General features: G+C 44.3%; 2 protein-coding genes, 1 long non-coding RNA gene and 1 pseudogene across 5 annotated transcripts; 3 read left to right on the top strand and 1 right to left on the bottom strand.

Annotated features, from left to right (window-relative positions):
- Positions 1 to 867: 867 nt before the first annotated feature.
- On the top strand, positions 868 to 5,541 carry nrn1lb (neuritin 1-like b). 2 transcript variants are annotated; one of them, XM_045207930.1, is made up of 4 exons: positions 868 to 1,154; positions 2,111 to 2,258; positions 2,601 to 2,972; positions 4,578 to 5,541. In XM_045207930.1, exons 1-3 carry the CDS (start codon positions 1,100 to 1,102, stop codon positions 2,908 to 2,910), a joined length of 513 nt encoding a protein of 170 aa, XP_045063865.1. In that variant the 5' UTR covers positions 868 to 1,099; the 3' UTR covers positions 2,911 to 2,972; positions 4,578 to 5,541. The 2 variants fall into 2 exon arrangements, with proteins under 2 accessions (XP_045063865.1, XP_041705989.1); XM_041850055.2 differs by having other exon boundaries at positions 2,601 to 2,976; positions 4,582 to 5,541.
- Positions 5,542 to 7,027: 1,486 nt separating this feature from the next.
- Positions 7,028 to 10,977, bottom strand: dnaaf1 (dynein axonemal assembly factor 1). Its single transcript, XM_045207653.1, is given in 11 exon segments — positions 7,028 to 7,261; positions 7,550 to 7,615; positions 7,845 to 8,066; positions 8,068 to 8,651; positions 8,764 to 8,930; positions 9,050 to 9,171; positions 9,371 to 9,537; positions 9,633 to 9,854; positions 10,020 to 10,111; positions 10,208 to 10,346; positions 10,459 to 10,977. Coding segments are annotated over 11 exon segments (2,142 nt in total). The 5' UTR covers positions 10,586 to 10,977.
- A 10-nt stretch (positions 10,978 to 10,987) lies between these two features.
- On the top strand, positions 10,988 to 12,001 carry LOC121540913. 2 transcript variants are annotated; one of them, XR_006657480.1, is made up of 3 exons: positions 10,988 to 11,130; positions 11,542 to 11,656; positions 11,794 to 12,001. It is a non-coding gene; the product is annotated as an uncharacterized LOC121540913 (long non-coding RNA). The 2 variants fall into 2 exon arrangements; XR_005995565.2 differs by having other exon boundaries at positions 11,486 to 11,656.
- A 2,571-nt stretch (positions 12,002 to 14,572) lies between these two features.
- Positions 14,573 to 19,697, top strand: LOC121548269 (annotated as a pseudogene).
- The last annotated feature ends 734 nt before the right edge of the window (positions 19,698 to 20,431 follow it).

The following is a 20,431-nucleotide window of genomic DNA, read 5'->3' as shown; positions in this document are numbered from 1 at the left end:
TGTATTAAGCCGTAGATTACTGTTGAGATATCGTTCCTGCTGTCTACAGATGTGAAACAGGACTTATCTACTAATGCACCCAGCGCCAGCCATCTGTGGGGCAGGGAGGGTGGAGCAGGAGGCATACAGTGGGAAGTGTGTTGTTAACACTATCTGTAAAATATAATACAAAGGCTCAACCAGGAAGGGCTGGCATTGAACGGGGGGCAGCGGGAAACTCCATACATGATCTGTGTGTGGTAAGTAACTAATGTTGCCTGAACCCTGCCCCCCCTCCCCGTCCTCTGGGGGCTGAGTTTCCCAGAGGATGCTGTGAATCGGAGCTCGTCTCTCCCAGGTGGGCAGGATCCTCTAATCATCACTGGGATCTCATCCATCTGCCCGCTTCTCCCCAAACGTCTGATTATTTAACCTAGGACAGCACAGCCCACCTCACTGCCCTAGAAAACAAGACATAGCCCCACACAGGCATAAACTGTATCAGCATGTGTGTGTGCGGGTGGATAGGACAGATTTACTGAGTAATTCTCAATAAACCCAGAATAAATTCTGTTAATTGAGAAATAGTAATGTATGGGTCTGTGTTAGGGAGTATTTTCCCTCTCTTTTTTACCTACATGTAAGAATGCATGTTCTGTAAACTCCGCTCTCTCTTCTATCTCTCTACCAAACTATTGACAAACACTCTGCATTGTGAGTTTGTGCTATGTGTTTTTTTTAACCTCCACTAAATGCCCTTAATACTGAGGTCGGAAATGAGAATGCTCTAATCCAGTGTGCTATGATGTGACGTCCCTGGTCCGTTGCCCCCAAGCTTTCCACAGCTTGCCCTCCACCCCTCCCCTACACACACACACATCCCCTGGATGCAGCACGTCGGCCCATTGCTCTGTTAATCCAGTGAACACTCACTACGATCTGCCTGTACGCTCTGCTCTACTCTTGAGCTCTGCTGATCCAACAAATGAATGACAGGACACCTCACTCTGAGAAGACACCAACATTCTGTCCAGGATTATAACACTGCTGTGAACGTCATCAGATCAGAGCCATTAATTGTGTGCTGGGGCTCCACTGGGCTCAGTTGGGCCAGTTGAGTATGAGGTCCCATGCCTGCACCGTGACTTTCCTCCAGCCTGTTGCTCTTTACCTCTGTAAGGATGCCTTTCCCTTATCTATTTTTGTATTGTATGTCTGTGTGTCTCTATCTGTGTGTGTTATAGTGATGTTACTTTAGTGTGGTGAGCGCAGTGTGATGCTTCAAAATAAGAATATGTTTAAACTGAAGTGATGGCATAGATAGCAGGGCAGGAGTGATGGGTTTGGTATGGAGTAATGGTAAGTTGGTCAGGAGAGGAGAGCAATGGTATGGGTGAAAAGGTATTTCTTTCTGAATCCAATCGGAAATGAAGGAGAGAGGTGTTTACGAAGCACTTATCCTAATGAAATACATGCTGTTCTATCTTGTTCCGAACAGCGCAGTGTGTGTATGTTTATGTGTGTGTGTGCCCTCCCACTCTCGTCTCTCCAGTTGTGGGACAGCTGGAGAATACTATCCCACTGAGGTTTGTGCTGAGGATGAGGGTTATATGATTAAAGGCTATATGAATGTTACGTTGAGAGAGAGAGAAATCATGCATGTCGTGCTAGGAGACAAGAGCAAGAGATTCATGTGTAGAGTGTGTTGTATTCACCCCAACCTTCCCCCTGTGGTGATACTAATCTTCATGTTCCTTCTCCACCCTCTCTCAGAGCTAATGTGTGTGTGTTTGTGTGTGATGATGTGGTTGTTTGTTTGTATGTTTGCCAATGTGTGTACACATATTGATTATACACACACACACACACACACACACACACACACACACACACACACACACAACACACACACACACACACACACACACACACACACACACACAAAGACACACACACACGTGATGTAACTCTGTAATACATAATGCAGGCTGATGAACAACCTTGTTCCGATGCTAAAATCCCCAGACGACAATAAAAAAAAGAAAAGTAATCTATTAACAGCAGTGGATAACGAAGCTTATCTATCTATTGTAATTCACATTGATATTCTTCACTCCATCCCCTCAATCAGGTCTGGCACCTGTGTGTTGGGCTGCTGCGCTCCCTAGCTCCTGTGGCGTCATCTACAAGAGCTTTGCTCAGTGTCTCCTCACTCTGGGGGACAGTCTGGGTGACACACAGAAAGAGCAGAGCACACAGGACATTGACACAGTCTGCAGGTGAGTCTCTCTCTCCCACTCCAACTTCACACCTACTCTGAATCACTCCAGCTTTTTCTCCTCGCATATTCTCCCATCTCCTCACACACATAACTGTTGTAAATGTGAATCTAACTAAATCACATTTTCAGACCAAGTCACTCATACAGAATCAGACTGACATTTCTGTCACCCAACATGTGCTCCAACACCTGTAAACACACACACACGTCACACTCCCTTACACGTCCCTCATTCACAACCTTCAGATTTCCTTAGTTTTCCTTTCATTTCCTTTCAAAAAACACACTCCCTCACAAACCACACTCAAGTTCTCATGTTGTCATATTTGCCCCCTTGCAGGTCATGGGACGCGTTCCATGTGTGTGCGAATGCGGCACTTGCCGGTTGTCCTGGAGATGCAGCGGCTGTGTGGGAGTCTCTGAGGCAAGAGTCCAGGAAGACACAGTTTTCTGGAAACCTCTATGACATGTGTGCCAGCCGCACCACACTGGCACCCAATACAGTGCCCGTGCCACCTTCACAGAGCCCACCAACGTCAGACCAGACCAATCAAGAAACTCTAAAAGGGCACACGCATCACCTTGGACCCGCCTACACCACGCTTCTGCTCTCAGCATGCATCTCTTTACTGCTCCTGCTCAGGATGTAGCCCTGATCTCCCTCAGACTGCTATAGGCTCTCTGTGAGTCTTGTGTTTTACTGGACTGAGCATGTACAGTGGGGGAAAAAAGTATTTAGTCAGCCACCAATTGTGCAAGTTCTCCCACTTAAAAAGATGAGAGAGGCCTGTAATTTTCATCATAGGTACATGTCAACTATGACAGACAAATTGAGGAAATAAAATCCAGAAAATCACATTGTAGGATTTTTTATGAATTTATTTGCAAATGATGGTGGAAAATAAGTATTTGGTCACCTACAAACAAGCAAGATTTCTGGCTCTCACAGACCTGTAACTTCTTCTTTAAGAGGCTCCTCTGTCCTCCACTCGTTACCTGTATTAATTGCACCTGTTTGAACTTGTTATCAGTATAAAAGACACCTGTCCACAACCTCAAACAGTCACACTCCAAACTCCACTATGGCCAAGACCAAAGAGCTGTCAAAGGACACCAGAAACAAAATTGTAGACCTGCACCAGGCTGGGAAGACTGAATCTGAAATAGGTAAGCATCTTGGTTTGAAGAAATCAACTGTGGGAGCAATTATTAGGAAATGGAAGACATACAAGACCACTGATAATCTCACTCGATCTGGGGCTCCACGCAAGATCTCACCCCGTGGGGTCAAAATGATCACAAGAACGGTGAGCAAAATCCCAGAACCACACGGGGGGACCTAGTGAATGACCTGCAGAGAGCTGGGACCAAAGTAACAAAGCCTACTATCAGTAACACACTACGCCGCCAGGGACTCAAATCCTGCAGTGCCAGACGTGTCCCCCCTGCTTAAGCCAGTACATGTCCAGGCCCGTCTGAAGTTTGCTAGAGTGCATTTGGATGATCCAGAAGAGGATTGGGAGAATGTCATATGGTCAGATGAAACCAAAATATAACTTTTTGGTAAAAACTCAACTCGTCGTGTTTGGAGGACAAAGAATGCTGAGTTGCATCCAAAGAACACCATACCTACTGTGAAGCATGGGGGTGGAAACATCATGCTTTGGGGCTGTTTTTCTGCAAAGGGACCAGGACGACTGATCCGTGTAAAGGAAAGAATGAATGGGGCCATGTATCGTGAGATTTTGAGTGAAAACCTCCTTCCATCAGCAAGGGCATTGAAGATGAAACGTGGCTGGGACCTTCAGCATGACAATGATCCCAAACACACCACCCGGGCAACGAAGGAGTGGCTTCGTAAGAAGCATTTCAAGGTCCTGGAGTGGCCTAGCCAGTCTCCAGATCTCAACCCCATAGAAAATCTTTGGAGGGAGTTGAAAGTCCGTGTTGCCCAGCGACAGCCCCAAAACATCACTGCTCTAGAGGAGATCTGCATGGAGGAATGGGCCAAAATACCAGAAACAGTGTGTGAAAACCTTGTGAAGACTTACAGAAAACGTTTGACCTGTGTCATTGCCAACAAAGGGTATATAACAAAGTATTGAGAAACTTTTGTTATTGACCAAATACTTATTTTCCACCATAATTTGCAAATACGTTCATTAAAAATCCTACAATGTGATTTTCTGGATTTCTTTTTCTCATTTTGTCTGTCATAGTTGACGTGTACCTATGATGAAAATTACAGGCCTCTCTCATATTTTTAAGTGGGAGAACGTGCACAATTGGTGGCTGACTAAATACTTTTTTCCCCCACTGTATTAACCAACACACACCTGTAAAACCCCCTTACTCCAACACACACGCAAGCACACAACCCCTCACTCCAAAATGCGTACCTCCTCCAACATGCATACACACACAGGAATGTACATGTATGTAAACACACACACACACACACACACACACACACACACACACAGAAACGCAAGAAAACACTCCCAAGCGTTATGGACGTCATTATTGTGCATATTATGTAAAATAACATTTCTATGTCAACCTCTCTGTGCAATTTTCTGAATACCACCTATCGTTTATCAGAGTGAAGAACTGACATTACTGATAGAGTTGCTCTTTAATCTACATGTTGTGTGAACTCTGTTTTTATATGTAACATGTGTAGTGGGGACTCCATAAGATAAATGGCAATATGCAAGAGACTATAGTTAAACCATGTGCAATCAAGTATTATGCTAAGATCAAATAATGGTTATGAGAAGCGAGTATCAAAGCAAGTAATATTTAATAACTTTATAAAATGAATGGATTCACATACAAGGCATAAAGCTTAAGTTACAAAGCATTAACAAGCATTATTGTTGGCATGGTCAGAGAGAGAGAGAGACAAAGAAACTATGTCTTGAGCCATGGCACATAGCTCATGAGAGAGGGAGAAAGAAAGAAAGATAGAGTATCTCACCACAGCAGTTCAGGAACAAAAAATAGAAAGAACAATGAATCTAAGACATTTTATAATGTCTGAGTTGTTTGGATACAGAATCTGAGTTGTTGACCAAAAGCATTACTGTAAAATTACCTCAGATCAGATATCAGACCTACAGACCTGTAAAGACAACAGAACGTCTGCTACCCAGAGGTGCAACAACGGGGGTTGGTGAGATCAACACAGAGGAATCCTTGTATACAGTTGATAAGTAACTCTAGGGGCTGGGCCACCCTACACATATATCCACTTATGTGTTTTTGATATGAGCTATAAAACTGTTAAATGTATTTTACTCACCCCACTACCTGACTAAATCCCTTTATTCCCCAATCATGGATTATTTCATTGCCTGTGTGGACACTGGGCATGGAATAGCCATCACTACTACACAGTGTGCCTGTGGATTTATTATGTTATGTTTCATCATAATGTAAAAATGATAACAGTAGCTGCACTTCACTTAGATACATGTTTGTTTTCATAGTTTAATGTGAGGTTGCTTAGAGCAGTTGCTTTAAGGGGTGCATGCTTTGTTTCATTCAATTGTAAAATGTGAAATCAGACACACAGCTGATTAATCCAGACAGGGAGATTTGCTAATTCATGTGTTAATTTGTAATAAAATATATTAACAAGAATATGTATGGTGTAGCATGTAACGTGCAATGTGTGTGTGTCCTGTACATGTGTGTGTTTGTAATCTTTGCTCTTAAACCCTTTCATAACAGAAGGTCATGAGCAGATCAATCTAATCTGTCTTTGTTCCTGCCCAGCATCCCTCCATGCCCTCCTGACAGCCCAGGACACACACACTCCACATCCTAGCCATGTGTCAGAGTAGGGGAGGGCAGGGGGGAGGAGGAATGGAAACATGAAGAGATGGTGAATTAGGATGTGAACATGGTCATGAACAGAAATAAATATTTAGAGAATAGTAGACAATCCCATTTGTTCATGCGTGTGGGTATGACAAGAGAGATGAGGAGACAGGTGGATATATTTTTGGATAATCCTCTTTTTGGTACCTTTATTTAAAGACCCAATCTACTAGAATATATGATCTAGTCTCCCTGTCACCAGTATTTGACCTGGGCACTGGGCCATGTTATCTCACCCTCAGGCCCGGGTAGATTAAATGATACGGGAGAGAGTCCGTGTAGCTCAGTTGGTAGAGCATGGCGCTTGCAACGCCAGGGTTGTGGGTTCGATTCCCACTGGGGGGGCCAGTATGACAAAATTATTCTATTTTCTAAACTTGTTTTTGTTTTTTTTATGTTTTATTTTCTGTAAGAACGAGCCAGTCTATTGCATATCTGAGGTGCACATTTGGTACTTAAGTGCCACCTAGTGGTATATTTTAAGTATTTGTGTAACAAGCAATGAGACAAATTCACCATACTGTATTTATAACGTTTTATTTTATGAACCCTGGCTATAATCTGCCTGGGATTATCTTGGAATGGACTTGAATGCAGTTCATTAACATTTCATTTAGAACACTGAGCCTGAGAATACTGAATATAAAGTATAACCAGTAACAGAACAGCTACGAATAACTAACAAAAAACCCAACCCAAAAACATTGTTTTGAGTGGAAAATGTGTTGGGTGTAAACCAGTGGCTGCGAAATAACTCAGTTATCTCTGTGCTCCATAGCAGCTCTCTGTGCTTACATTGTACCTGTCTTCAGCAAAACAAGGCTTTCCCAGATTAAACACATAAACCTAGTGTTGTTAATGCTATCACAACCTTCTGCAGGGTTAGTCCAGCTCCTCAATGAGACAACGTGGTTTGCTGGCTTCAGGGCTCTGCCTCTGTCTGGGTTCTCCCTGAGGTTCTGATATCACCTGCTCTGGGGCATCCCCCGCCTCTGGGTCCAATGCTACTAGGTGATTGGTGGGCGATTTGTTTAACGTGTTGCCACAGACTCTGAACAGTGAATGTGAGCATGGATCTGAGGTGGGTGTGGTCTTTGTGGTCCACACTGTCCCAATCTGATGTATGATTGGGTCTTCATCGTTGTTGTCCCGCTGAAATTACCTCTATCTTTGGCCGGAATACTCGCTGGAAACACAGGTGGTCAATTCAGACACAACACAGCTGACCCAAATAACTCTGTACACTTCTGTGCTGACCTAATAAAATATTAGTATTTGAGACTAATTGAGAGACTAATTGTGTGTATTTGGAATATACCTGCTGACTATTGTACAATAAATGCTAAAGGTATTCTTTCTTTTGGGTAATCATAGTTACAGCCTAGTGTGTGGTATGTAATGTACCTGAGAGGAGAAGATGCAGGTGCTGTCTGGATCTTCAACGTCCACATCCTCCAGGTCAGGGAGATCCTGTGGAGAGTCAGGTGACCATTAGTCAGGGGTCAAGGCTTTAGTGCTCTAAATTAAGGTTAGAGTCAAGTGCTAAATGATAAGAGTCTGAGGCAGTCTGAGCTTTTGGATAAGACACTGATGGAGAGGGACTTGATAACAACAACAAAACGTTATTACAGTGTAATAATCACTCTATTATAGTGATAGTGACTGGTAATGCTTGGCTGTGGTGGTCAGTCTGACTCACATCAATACGAAGTGGTGGGCGTGGCTCCAGGTGGATGGTCTCCAGGTCCTCTGTCTCCTCTAGCTCGGTCACCATTGGTCCAGGACCGTGCTCTACAATCACCCCAGCTGTCTGAGACTGTGGCTGGCCACATACTGACTGCTCTCTCTCTAACTTCTGCCTTCTTTGTAGTTGTTCTCTCTTTGACTGGTTTACATCTAACAGTTCTTCCTTTAAGCTTTCTTCTGCTGCTTGCTCTCCATCTGGCAGATCTCCCTCTTGGTGCTCTCTCTCTAGTTGATCTCCCTCTTGGTGCTCTCTCTAGCTGATCTCCCTCTTGGTGCTCTCTCTCTAGCTGATGTCCCTCGTGGTGCGCTCTCTCTAGCTGATCTCCCTCTTGGTGCTCTCTCTCTAGCTGATGTCCCTCTTGGTGCGCTCTCTCTAGCTGATGTCCCTCTTGGTGCGCTCTCTCTAGCTGATGTCCCTCTTGGTGCGCTCTCTCTAGCTGATGTCCCTCTTGGTGCTCTCTCTCTAGCTGATGTCCCTCTTGGTGCTCTCTCTCTAGCTGATCTCCCTCTTGGTGCTCTCTCTCTAGCTGATCTCTCTTCGGATCCTCTCTTTCTAGTTGTTGCTCCTTCTGTGGCTGTTCATTCCATAGCTCCTCCTTTTCTGGCTGTTCTCTCTGTGTCTGTAGGAACTCTTCATGGGCCTCCAGACTGTCCTCCACAAACGCCTGGATCCTCTCCTCCCAGCCCGGGCTCTGATTCTGGCTCTGGTTCTCTTCACTGGGGCTCTCAAGTTCTGGAGTTGTGGTGGTCTCACACTCCCCTAGAAAAGGTCAACACACCCTTATCAAACCTTCTCTACGTCGTGTGTGTAGGAGTGTGCAAGTGTGTGTGTGTGTGTCTGTGTGTGTGGATATGAGTGTGTGTGTGCGTACCTCTCTCTTGCAGCTCTCTGAGTCGCAGTCTCTCTCTGGCTTGGTCTCTGATGTTTGCAATAGCGTCCAGACTCTCCTGGATCTTCCTTCTCTCTCGCGTTTGCCACGATTCCCTCTCCCTGCGCTCCCCCTCCGGACCCGCTGTCCCCCACGCCTCCGCACACGCCCTTCATACCGCAACCACATGATAATCATACAGCAACCAAAGACCAACATCACAGACGACACAATGATTCAACCATAAGTATGACATGCACAGGCAAATAGAGACCAACTGGTAATGCACCTGTCCTTTGGGAACACAGGTCGGTCATCCAGGTACGTGAGCTGTTTTAGACGTATGATCATAGTCTTCCTGTAGTATGGGATTTTCTTTATCACTTCATTTCCCATCAGGTTCAGCACGCGCTGAGGAGGAGGGAACAACAAGGGTGTAATCACACACATACACAGGCTTGGGTATATTATCAGCATGAAGCAAGAGTATTAGCATGTTATAGTCAGTGTGTCATGAGCATGGGCATACTAATGAATAAAGATGATATGATCTCCATTAGCATACAGTATCGTTCATCTGTGTGAGCCGGTTGTGAGCATATCTTCTCACCAGTTCAGGCATTCTCTCCAGCACAGTGAGGATGTCTGGGTCATCCAGCAGGTTGTGGGACATGTCCAGTACACTGAGGGAGAGGCACTGACTCAGATGCTCCACGTCTCCCACTGTCTGCAGCTTATTATGGGCTATCTGCAGGGTGCCCAGATCAGGCAGGCAGGCTGGGAAAATACTCACAAATCAGATTGATGGAGACACATTTATACGCACTGAGATAGCCTGATAGGTGTGGTACATAGAGTGAGGACAGACTCACCAATGTTTTTGATGGTGCGTATGTAGTTGTTGCAGACGTTGAGGGTGCAGAGCTTGCTGAGTGGTTCTAAGTTCTCCAGATTGTGTATGAGGTTCTGGTGGAGGAAGAGGCAACGTAGGTCTGTTTGGGCCTGCAGGTTCTGGATGCGCTGCAGCCCATTGCACTCCAGCCAGAGACACTTCAGCCCTGTGTACTCCTCCAGATTCTCTATGGTGGAGAAGCCTAAGAGGGGAAAACACAAAACATAAAACAAATAACATTAGAATACTACAAGAACACTAACAGTGCAGTTGTATTCCACCTACAATTCTATGTGAATTTCTATAAATTATTCATGCACAATATATCTAAACCATCCATAAACAACAACAATAGTTCCACACACACCTTTGAAGTGCAAATACAGTGTGTCATTCAATCGAGGTGTCATGTAGAGTTTATTTTGCTTGCAGTGGTCCTTCAGAAATGTCTTTGTCATTCTGAGGAACATAAAGCGTCACTAGTTAGAATGCTAGACAGAATTAACAAGAATGCTAGTAGACTACTGATAGCCAAGTCCTAGCTTTTAAGATGACCTTGGACCTGAGTCCTTCTCCTTTTTCTCTTGTTGTTGGGCTTGTATGAGTTTGTCAACTTCTGTCTGTGAGGACACAGAACGTTCTCCTTCGATAACGTTTGCCAGGGGGCTGCAGTTCGCCGTGGAGGCCTCCTCCTCTGAAGTGAGAGAGGAGGATAACTTTAGACATGGCTAGACACATGGGTTGATTTAACATGTTGCCACGTGCTGACTATTATGCTAAATTATATTTTTAGTGAACTGTCTAACCATGATTACTGGAAGTTGTTGACATCGTGTCCAGCAATATTTCTGCATCTCCAGCTTGCAGGGTCGTCCTGGAGTCCCCGCCACTCTCTTCTTCCACCTCACCGGATTCGAGGGGTATAGGATGCATCGTCGATAGTTTTAAGTTATTACTACTACTATATACTACTTTTACTTGTTTAGTTAACAGTTTTTGATTACGTATTAGCCAGTTGAAATAACTTGTTATAAACTCCCTATCAACTATTTTCCGGTAAAGCTTTTCTGTTTCCATAGGAACGGTGAAACACCAAAAGACGACCGCCCTCCTCTCATGATTGGGTGTGCAAGCCAGAGCCATATTTTATTTATACTGTCATACTGTCATACTGAGAACAAGGTCTCTTTTACAGATGAGCCCTGAAGTTCAACTGAAGAACAAAAATATTTTTTTAACAACTGACGTCATAGTGAGAGTTGCGCGAACCTTTTTAACTGAGAGGTCTATTTGAAAAGCTTAGCTTTCTATGAAGACATCTAGATCTTGGCTTACCGTTGCAACACGTTGTTCCACGCTAGTGCAGTGACATTAGCAAGACAGAAGGGGGCAACACGAGCATGCGGACGCGAAGCTTCACTCAAACCGAGCTGGACGCGGTGTCCCGTTCCTCTTATTTCCAGCGCATATTACCGGAGGTAAATCAAATGCATAGCTATGGGACATCAAATATCCGCCTAGGCCTACATAATTGCACCACAGTGTATTATTCTCATCTGATATGAGTTGCAGTAAACATGGGAAAGTCAGTGCCTTAGCCTTAACTCTGTGCCAAAAAGGTCAAAGGCTAAACGAACAGATGCTGGTCTATTGCCCCTGCTCTAAAGACATGGCCCAAATACAAAACCCAATGTAAAAGGGAGCACATTTCCAACAAAGGTCTACGAGACTCACTCATCACTCACTGCTGCCATGTAGCAACTGAGGTGGTAGGCTACATCCGGGGTAGGGCTTGTTTTGAACCAGTAATCATGTCGTAAAATATGCTTCCAGGGACGCTACTACCGCCAATGATGGCATTAGCCAATCACAGTGTTTTATATACACAGCGTGAGGACCAAGGAAGGGTTTATGATGCAGCGTTCCACCTCAGGGAGGGGTATGAGCCCAAAGTGTCTACGTGATGACAAGGCTGTGAACCTTACACTGAACATTAATAAGGAGGTAAGTATTTACAAAGCCTCTTCTCTGGGCCATAATCTTTCTGAAGATGTACCTTCATTTTTGCCAGTCCACTTAGAACTCCTCCTGGCCATTATTGATGTCAATGATTGATGAACCATTTTGTCCTGCTGCACCAGGAAAGGGGTAGGCAGGTGCCTGTTCTCTCATCGTCTATGTAAGGCTGGCGTGTGGACAAGCCCCTGGAGGCTCCCTACAAGAAGAACGCACGCGTGCAGATGGTGAACAAGGGGTTCTTCCGATCCCGAGGGACCTGCATCCCACTGGAGACAGAAATAGGAGAGTTGAATGAAAAATGCAAACCTTAATAAAAGATGCAAAGTGAAACTTTATGCACTGTAGGATATACAGTACCAGTCAAAAGTTTGGACACACCTACTCATTCAAGGGATTTTCTTTATTTTGACTATTTTCTACATTGTAGAATAATAGTGAAGACATCAAAACTATGAAATAACACATATGGAATCATGTAGTAACCATATTTTATATTTGAGATTCTTCAAATAGCCACCCTTTGCCTTGATGACAGCTTAGCACACTCTTGGCATTCTCTCAACCAGCTTCACCTGAAATGCTTTTCCAACAGTCTTGAAGGAGTTCCCACATATGCTGAGCACTTGTTGGCTGCTTTTCCTTCGCTCTGTGGTCCGACTCATCCCAAACCATCTCAATTGGGTTGAGGTCGGGGGATTGTGGAGGCCTGGTCATCTGATGCAGCACTCCATCACTCTCCTTCTAGGTACAATAGCCCTTACACAGCCTGGAGGTGTGTTGGGTCATTGTCCTGTTGAAAAACAAATGATAGTCCCACTAAGCCCAAACCAGATGGGATGGCGTATCGCTGAAGAATGCTGTGGTAGCCATGCTGGTTAAGTGTGCTTTGAATTCTAAATAAATCACAGACACTGTCACCAGCAAAGCACCCCCACACCATAACACCTCCTCCTCCATGCTTTACGGTGGGAAATACACATGCAGAGATTCACACAGTCCCCTCTGAACAGTTGATGTTGAGATGTGTCTGTTACTTAAACTCTGTGAAGCATTTATTTGGGCTGCAATTTCTGAGGCTGTTAACTCTAATGAACTTATCCTCTGCAGCAGATGTAACTCTGGGTCTTCCATTCCAACACAACTGATTGGCTCAAACGCAAGAAATTCCACAAATTAACTTTTAAGAAGGCACACCTGTTAATTGAAATGCATTCCAGGTGACTACCTCATGAAGCTGGTTGAGTGAATGCCAAGAGTCTGCAAAGCTGTCATCAAGGCAATGGGTGGCTATTTGAAGAATCTGAAATATAAAATATATTTTGATTTGTTTAACAACTTTTTGGTTACTACATGATTCCATATGTGTTATTTCATAGTTTTGATGTCTTCACTATTGTTCTACAATAAAGAAAAACCCTTGAATGAGTAGGTGTGTCCAAACTTTTGACTGGTAGTGTATATGTCAAACACACACACACACACACACACACACACACACACACACACGCTCTCTTATACATTTGCAACCGGAAAGAGAGGATCCGGACAGAGATCAGCTAGAGAGCTAGCAACAAGAGGGTTGGAGGTCAGCCAGAGGGAGAACAAGCACAGCAGCAGAATAAAGTACTGAGACTGTGAGATAATGGCATTTAAGCCCTTGTTCTACTTACCCAGAGTCAGATGAACTCATGGATACCATTTTTATGTCTCTGCATGTAGTATGAAGGAAGTAGCCGTAGTTTCGTGAGCCAATGCTAACTAGTGTTGGCACAATGACTGGAAGTCTACAGGTACAGTAGCATTGCGAGAGAGAGCATCTTCAAAAAAGGCAGACAAAGAGAGAGAAGTTAGAGAGAGTGGTCAGTACATGGCCAGCCAAAGTCTCAGACAGCTGAGGTGATCATAGAGCAGAGTTGGAGAGGAACTAATTACATGTAATCAGTTACATATAATCTGATTACAAAACAACTGTAAATGGAATAATTTACATAGCCAGCAAAAATATTGTAATCAGATTGAAGATACTTTTGAAAAACTCTATGATTACTTCTTGGTTTACTTTTAAATTTAGAAAGGATGTGTGTGAAAAAATACATTATGACACCTTTCTTATTTCTCAATGACATTCAACTCATCATTGAAAAAGGCACACGTTTAAATTTGTTCCACCTGAGCGAGTCTGACCACAAGTCAGAGACCACAATGATGACACACCAAATGCATTTGATGGATCCTTTCTGTCTTCTTCTAATGCCTCTTAAAGGGAAAGTAATCCAAAAAGTTAAGTAATCAGATTACGTTACTGAGTTTGGTTAATCCAAAAGTTACGTTATTGATTACAATTTTGGACAGGTAATTTACAGATTACATTTAGAAAGTAACCTACCCAGCCCTGTCGTAGAGCACCATCCTGGACCAATGGTGACCGAGCTAGAGGAGACAGAGGACCTGGAGACCATCCACCTGGAGCCACGCCCACCACTTCGTATTGATGTGAGTCAGACCGACCACCACACCCAAGCATTACCAGTCACTATCACTATAATAGAGTGATTATTACACTGTAATAACGTTTTGTTGTTGTTATCAAGTCCCTCTCCATCAGCGTCTTATCCAAAAACTCAGACTGCCTCAGACTCTTATCATTTAGCTCTTGACTCTAACCTTAATTTAGAGCACTAAAGCCTTGACCCCTGACTAATGGTCACCTGACTCTCCACAGGATCTCCCTGACCTGGAGGATGTGGACTTTGAAGATCCAGACCGCACCTGCATCTTCTCCTCTCAGGTACATTACATACCAAACACAGGGAAAGAGGAAGAACCTGAGATAATGTATTCTCTATTGACTTACAGCCCTCTGCTGCATGCTATTTGTCAGCTGCACCTGAGAGATGACCCTATGACCCCTGACCTGGTCCTGATCCTAAAGTTTACATTACAAACAAGGAGGGTTTTCCATCTGTCAAAACTGACAAGTTGTACTTGTAAATCACAAAGGTTTTACCTGCTGATCATACAACTAATTTCATTTAGCAAGGATAGCTTCGGGAGACTAGATCATCCAAATAAGCAGTTGTCAGGTGCGCTGTCAGCATGCGTCACCCACAGGAGGTTGGTGGTACCTTAATTGGGGAGAACGGGCTCGTGGTAATGACTGGAGCGGAATCACTGGAATGGTATCAAATACATCAAACACATGGTTTCCAGGTGTTTGATGACATTCCATTTACTCTGTTCCGGCCATTATGATGTGCTCCGGTGATACTGTTTGCTGTTGGCACGAATCACTCTCGTGCCGAATTCCTTTGAGCATATTTTACTCTCAGTGGGCCTCTGTGTAGTCTGAGTTAACCCGAATTCTAGAGGAATGTCGCTAGTATCACTTTTACGCACATGCACCTTTATGCACCGCGCTCCTCTCCCTATACGTGCCGCTGCCAGCCACCGTTTTTCATAGAACTGGACAAAGAGCTGATAACCACTAAACAGGACATATTATCCCACTAGGCAAACTGGTTGAATCAACGTTGGTTCCACGTCATTTCAATGAAATTACGTTTAACCAACGTGGAATATACGTTGAATTGAAGTCTGTACCCAGTGGGATGTCAGGTGTCCCAGTCCACACACACACACACATTAACGGTCGCAGCCTGGTATCATATTTGTCACCTCAGAGTGAAATGTGTTGGCTGTTTTATTTGAGTCCACCTCGGATTCTCTTGTGTAATTATGGCGCGTGGAAGCCTCGTGGACAGAAAGAGCGGTCACCTAGGGTAGGCCTATATATACAGTTTATGTAGCAAAAATGTATGAATGCCGACTTTTTCTTTCTGAAGCCATAACGCTGAGGACTCGATGGGACTGGAAACTTCAGCGACACTTCATTTAAATTAATCTCCTCACACTCTATTGCTATTTGAGGCTCGACGCGCTTGAAGGCAGAAGCGCTTTGGAGCGCACCGGTAACATCTGCCATCCCGACCCCAGCAAACTGTACTGCAAAGACGGACAAGGACGGTGACCTGTGTGGCCAAACATGGAAGAACTTGCCCGTGAGAGTATCAGCCTGTTGGCGAGGTCTGCGTCGCACGCGGATCCCCCACGGCTCGGTTCGTTCGGTGCCATCTTCATCATGCTCAAATCTGCCCTCGGCGCGGGACTGCTTAACTTCCCGTGGGCTTTTCGAGAAGGCGGGAGGAGTGAATACAGCCATCAGCGTTGAAATGGTGAGCGCAATCAATAAATCGAGAACCAAAATAGTGGGATTGTTCTAAAAAAAAGGAAAGTAATAAAACAGAAAACTTTTTTTGTCCACACAATCAAGACGTGCTGTAACTAGGTGTCAATTCAATCAAACATACACTATGGGAAATCTGTGGAAGTCATAGCACCCTTGCACCATGTTGCACCCTTCATTAAAGTCAAAATGAGTTTACTTCATCCTGTAAATACTGAAATGTTCTCATATTAGTTTGTGTGTGTGTGTGTGTCACAGTGGCGGACTGGTCTTCTGGCATATCAGGCAAATGCCAGATGGGCTGGTCCATTTTTAGCCCAGTGGGCCTGTTTTACTTTTCTTTTGCGTAAAATTAACTGACTAATAATGGGTGCCTCAAGGAAAAAATGGGCCGGTGTGGAGGCCTCAAGGAAAGAAATGGACCAGTGTGTGGGCCTCAAGGAAAATAATGATCTGGTGTGTTAGAAATGCCAGGACTGATTTCTGGTCCCAGTCTGCCCCTGTGTGTGTTTGCCTGTGTGTGGCGGCATACACCCATGGCCTAGGCATGCTTTGTTGAATTTCCTCTCCTTGGTGTGAATGAGATGCATCTTTTCACAGGCTAACTCTAATGAAGGGCTCATGGGTCAAGAGCCGGGCAGGCGCCCATGCATGTATACTGTAATAGCAGCAGGACCCACAACGAAGGCCTGCGTGTGTGTGTTTGTGTGCATGTGTGCTTCTTTCTGTATGTGTCTGATTGGTGGATGATTTAATCCATCAGGGTTATGACACACAATTATTCTAGTGGTTTCCTTCTCACTGTATCATTGATGGGGAACATGTTTTGCATTTAAACTGCCAAGTGTGAGCTCCCTGTCAAACTTCTATCACCTATCCAAACAATTTTAGGGATTCAATTCAGGGAGGAAGGGAGAATAGCGCTGGAACCATTTACATGCTCAGACATAACGATATCTGTACTGCAAAACACTCTCTTTCACCCCGACCCCCACCCCCAGGTGTCACTGGTGTTCCTGATCAGCGGATTGATCATCCTGGGCTATGCCTCGTCCATCAGCAGAAAGAACACCTATCAGGACGTGGTGCGAGAGGTGTGTGGGGGAGCCATCGGCCAGCTGTGTGAGGTCTGCTTCTGCTTCAACCTCTTCATGATCTCTGTGGCCTTCCTGGTGGTGGTGCAGGACCAGCTGGACAAACGTGAGTGATAACGTCCCGGCCAGCATTGGCACAGCATCACGCCATTCCCACAATGGCCCTGTAGCCACAGATATAAATGGATGCGGTTATCTGGTATACCGATAGAACCACCAACGTCCTGAATATGTTTTAACGTGCGTCTATGAGGGTTTTCCATTAGGTGTTTTCATCCTGTTGTTTCCTGTGTGTGTTCCAGTGTGTGTGTCTCTGTATGAGACGGTGACGGGGTCCTTTGAGGGCGAGATGCCGTACCACTGGTATACAGACCAACGCTTCCACCTCTTCATCATGTGCCTCATCTTCATCCTCCCTCTCTCCATCCCCAAAGAGATTGGCATCCAGAAATACACCAGGTGTGTCGGTTGGAGCGCGGGTGTTTGCCTGTGTAGTATGTGTTGTGCATGTGTGTGTGTGTTTGAAATTGGGATACTACATGGTTATTTATACTCCCTATTTCCCCTCTCTTTCTTTGACTCTTTGTCTCTCTCTGTATCACTCAGTGTGCTGGGCACTCTGGCTGCTACATATCTCTGTGTGGCTGTCATCGTCAAATACTACATGATGGATGAACATTCGGCCGTCATTACCCCAGAGCACAGTGAAGGGTCAGTGAGTGTGTGAGTTGGGTTGTGTGAGTATGTGTATGTATGCGCATGTGTGTTTGTGTGCACGTGTTTCTTCGGCAAGTATGAGTATGCTTGTGCATATGTTGTGTGTGATTATCTGTTATTCTCTGTCTTCTGTGTTTTCTAGAATAGATTCATGGGCTTCAATGTTCAGCGTCGTCCCCACCATCTGTTTTGGCTTCCAGGTACAGAACAAGCTTTTAACTGTTTGAAGTCTGGAGGCAGTTAGTATCTGTACTATAGGGTTATGCATTTGCTTGTGTGTGTGTGTTACACTGCCACAACACCTATACTCTGTTTGTGTATTATTAGTATGTATATGAATGTGTGTTTTTGTATTATTAGTATGTATATGAATGTGTGTTTGTGTATTATTAGTATGTATATGAATGTGTGTTTGTGTATTATTAGTATGTATATGAATGTGTGTTTGTGTATTATTAGTATGTATATGAATGTGTGTTTGTGTATTATTAGTATGTATATGAATGTGTGTTTGTGTGTTGCAGTGCCATGAGGCCTGTATAGCCATCTACAGCAGCATGGAGAACAAGAAGCTCTCCCATTGGGTGATCATCTCCGTGATCTCTATGTTCTTCTGCCTGCTCATCTACACCCTTACAGGTGAGCTGGCATGTCAACCATGGAATGATCCCTCCTTCCTTGAAGTAATCACTGATCAGTGGTTGGATTGGTGAAAGCAGTTGGATAGTTTTAGCGTTGAGCAGTGAATACCTCAAGAAACAAGGATGGATTTAAATATTCAAGTATGCATGACAAGGATGCAAGGAAGTATTCAAACAGGACCTGATGTCCAGCTGTTTAGTGCATTGTGGGAGATGGCGTTTAGACACTTGGCTATTGGCCATGCATTCTCTTCCAGGCAAGGCAGGCTGTCAGTCATATCCCTTTCTCTGTTCTCAGGCATCTTTGGCTTCCTGACATTTGGGCGCACAGTGGCGGCTGATATTCTGATGTCATATCCTGGAAATGATGTGGTCATGATCATTGCCAGACTGCTATTTGGAATCTCAATCATCACCATCTATCCAATTATACTTCTGTTGGGAAGGTAGGGCCCCACTTGGACAATACAGGCAGTTGTTTCTGTGTGTTACCATGTAACTGAGTCTGTGTGTGGACATTTATGTTAATTTCACAGGTCTGTCATTCTGGACCTGATGTTGCGTATTCGTCGCCGCCGGCGCGGTGGGGTCACACGCTCTTTTGAGAACCGCTGCAGAGTGATTCTGACTGTCATCTGGATCACAGTCACCCTCCTCATCGCCATGTTTGTCCCTGACATGAGTGAGGTCATCAGCGTTATTGGAGGAATCAGTGCCTTCTTCATCTTTATCTTCCCTGGTATGAAACAAAGTGTGTGTGTGTGTGTGTGTGTGTATGTAGGCGTGTGTCTGAGGTTGTTTGTGAATCACAAGCGTTCCTGTGTTGAGCTGATCCTGTGTTTGTGTAAACTTGTGTCAACTAACATTGAGATGTGTGTTGCAGGGCTTTGCCTGGTATTCACTATGCAGTCAGAGCCTGTGTCGCCCATAGTCAGGTGAGTGGAGTAGTTTGAAGTTATGAGATCACCTGGTGGTGTTGAATTGAATCACAAACTGCCCACAAAACATGAGTTAACTGAAGTTGTGGTCCAATAAATTGCATACTATTGCATTACTATTGTAGACATTCATGAATGGACCTGATTGCACCCATCTCTTTCTCCTCTGTCTCTCTCTCCCTCTCTCTCCCTGTCTGCAGGGTGGTGTGCACTGTGTGGGGGTGTGATTACTGTAATTGTTGGAGCCTTCATTTTTGGACAGAGCACTACCATTGCCATCATGGAGATCTTCCACAAATTCTGATAATCATCACCATCAGAACCACCAAAGTCACCAGCACTATCAGCTTTACCAGCATCATTATCATTACAACAACATCATTATGATTGTACCTGGGTTCTGTTTGAGGTTCATCATGTTTTTAAACTTGAGGTTTATGGGAGTCAGAAGTCTAGAATAACATATTGATGTAGTGCTGCTATATCAACACTGCATGTGAGGCACATAACCTAATTATATTTTATTTGCTTGTATCCCAAATGTATGCAGTATGGAGCATATATGTCCTTGTTTATCAGATTTTATGTTTTCTGAAATAGTTTGAAAGAAGTACTTCACTTATTTATGGATTTTACTGCAACTGTAAAAGCACAAAATGAATGCATCTATAGTATGTTTGGAGGTTTGGATAGGGAAATTGATCTATGTATTTATGTATGCATGGACATGTATGTGTATTCGTAAATGATTCTTCCTTTATGGCCATCACAACTAATCACAACAGATATGCAGCTACAGTTCAGTCAGCATGCAGTGTGTCATGTTGCAGAGCTGTGGCAGGGGGCAGTGTTGCATAGGGATGAAGGTAGGAAGACAATGAGTTCTTCCACAATGAGTTTCTTCCACAATGAGTTCTTCCACAATATTGTAAATAAAGACTGCACCTCAGAATGACAGAACATATGGAAACACTTCCGTTTTCTCTCCCTCTGTACCGTATTTCTATTTTTTTGCTCTGCATCTTTCCTTCTCTCCCGCTCTCCCTCCACACTGACCTCCCTCTATCCCAACTGTGAGTAGCAGTCTATCAGTTATGGTGCGGTGTAGAGCCTGACAGCGGAGATGC

Source organism: Coregonus clupeaformis, chromosome 26, assembly GCF_020615455.1.
Source record: "Coregonus clupeaformis isolate EN_2021a chromosome 26, ASM2061545v1, whole genome shotgun sequence".
In the NCBI taxonomy this organism is placed as follows: domain Eukaryota; kingdom Metazoa; phylum Chordata; class Actinopteri; order Salmoniformes; family Salmonidae; genus Coregonus; species Coregonus clupeaformis.
This window is presented reverse-complemented; position numbering and strand designations above follow the sequence as displayed.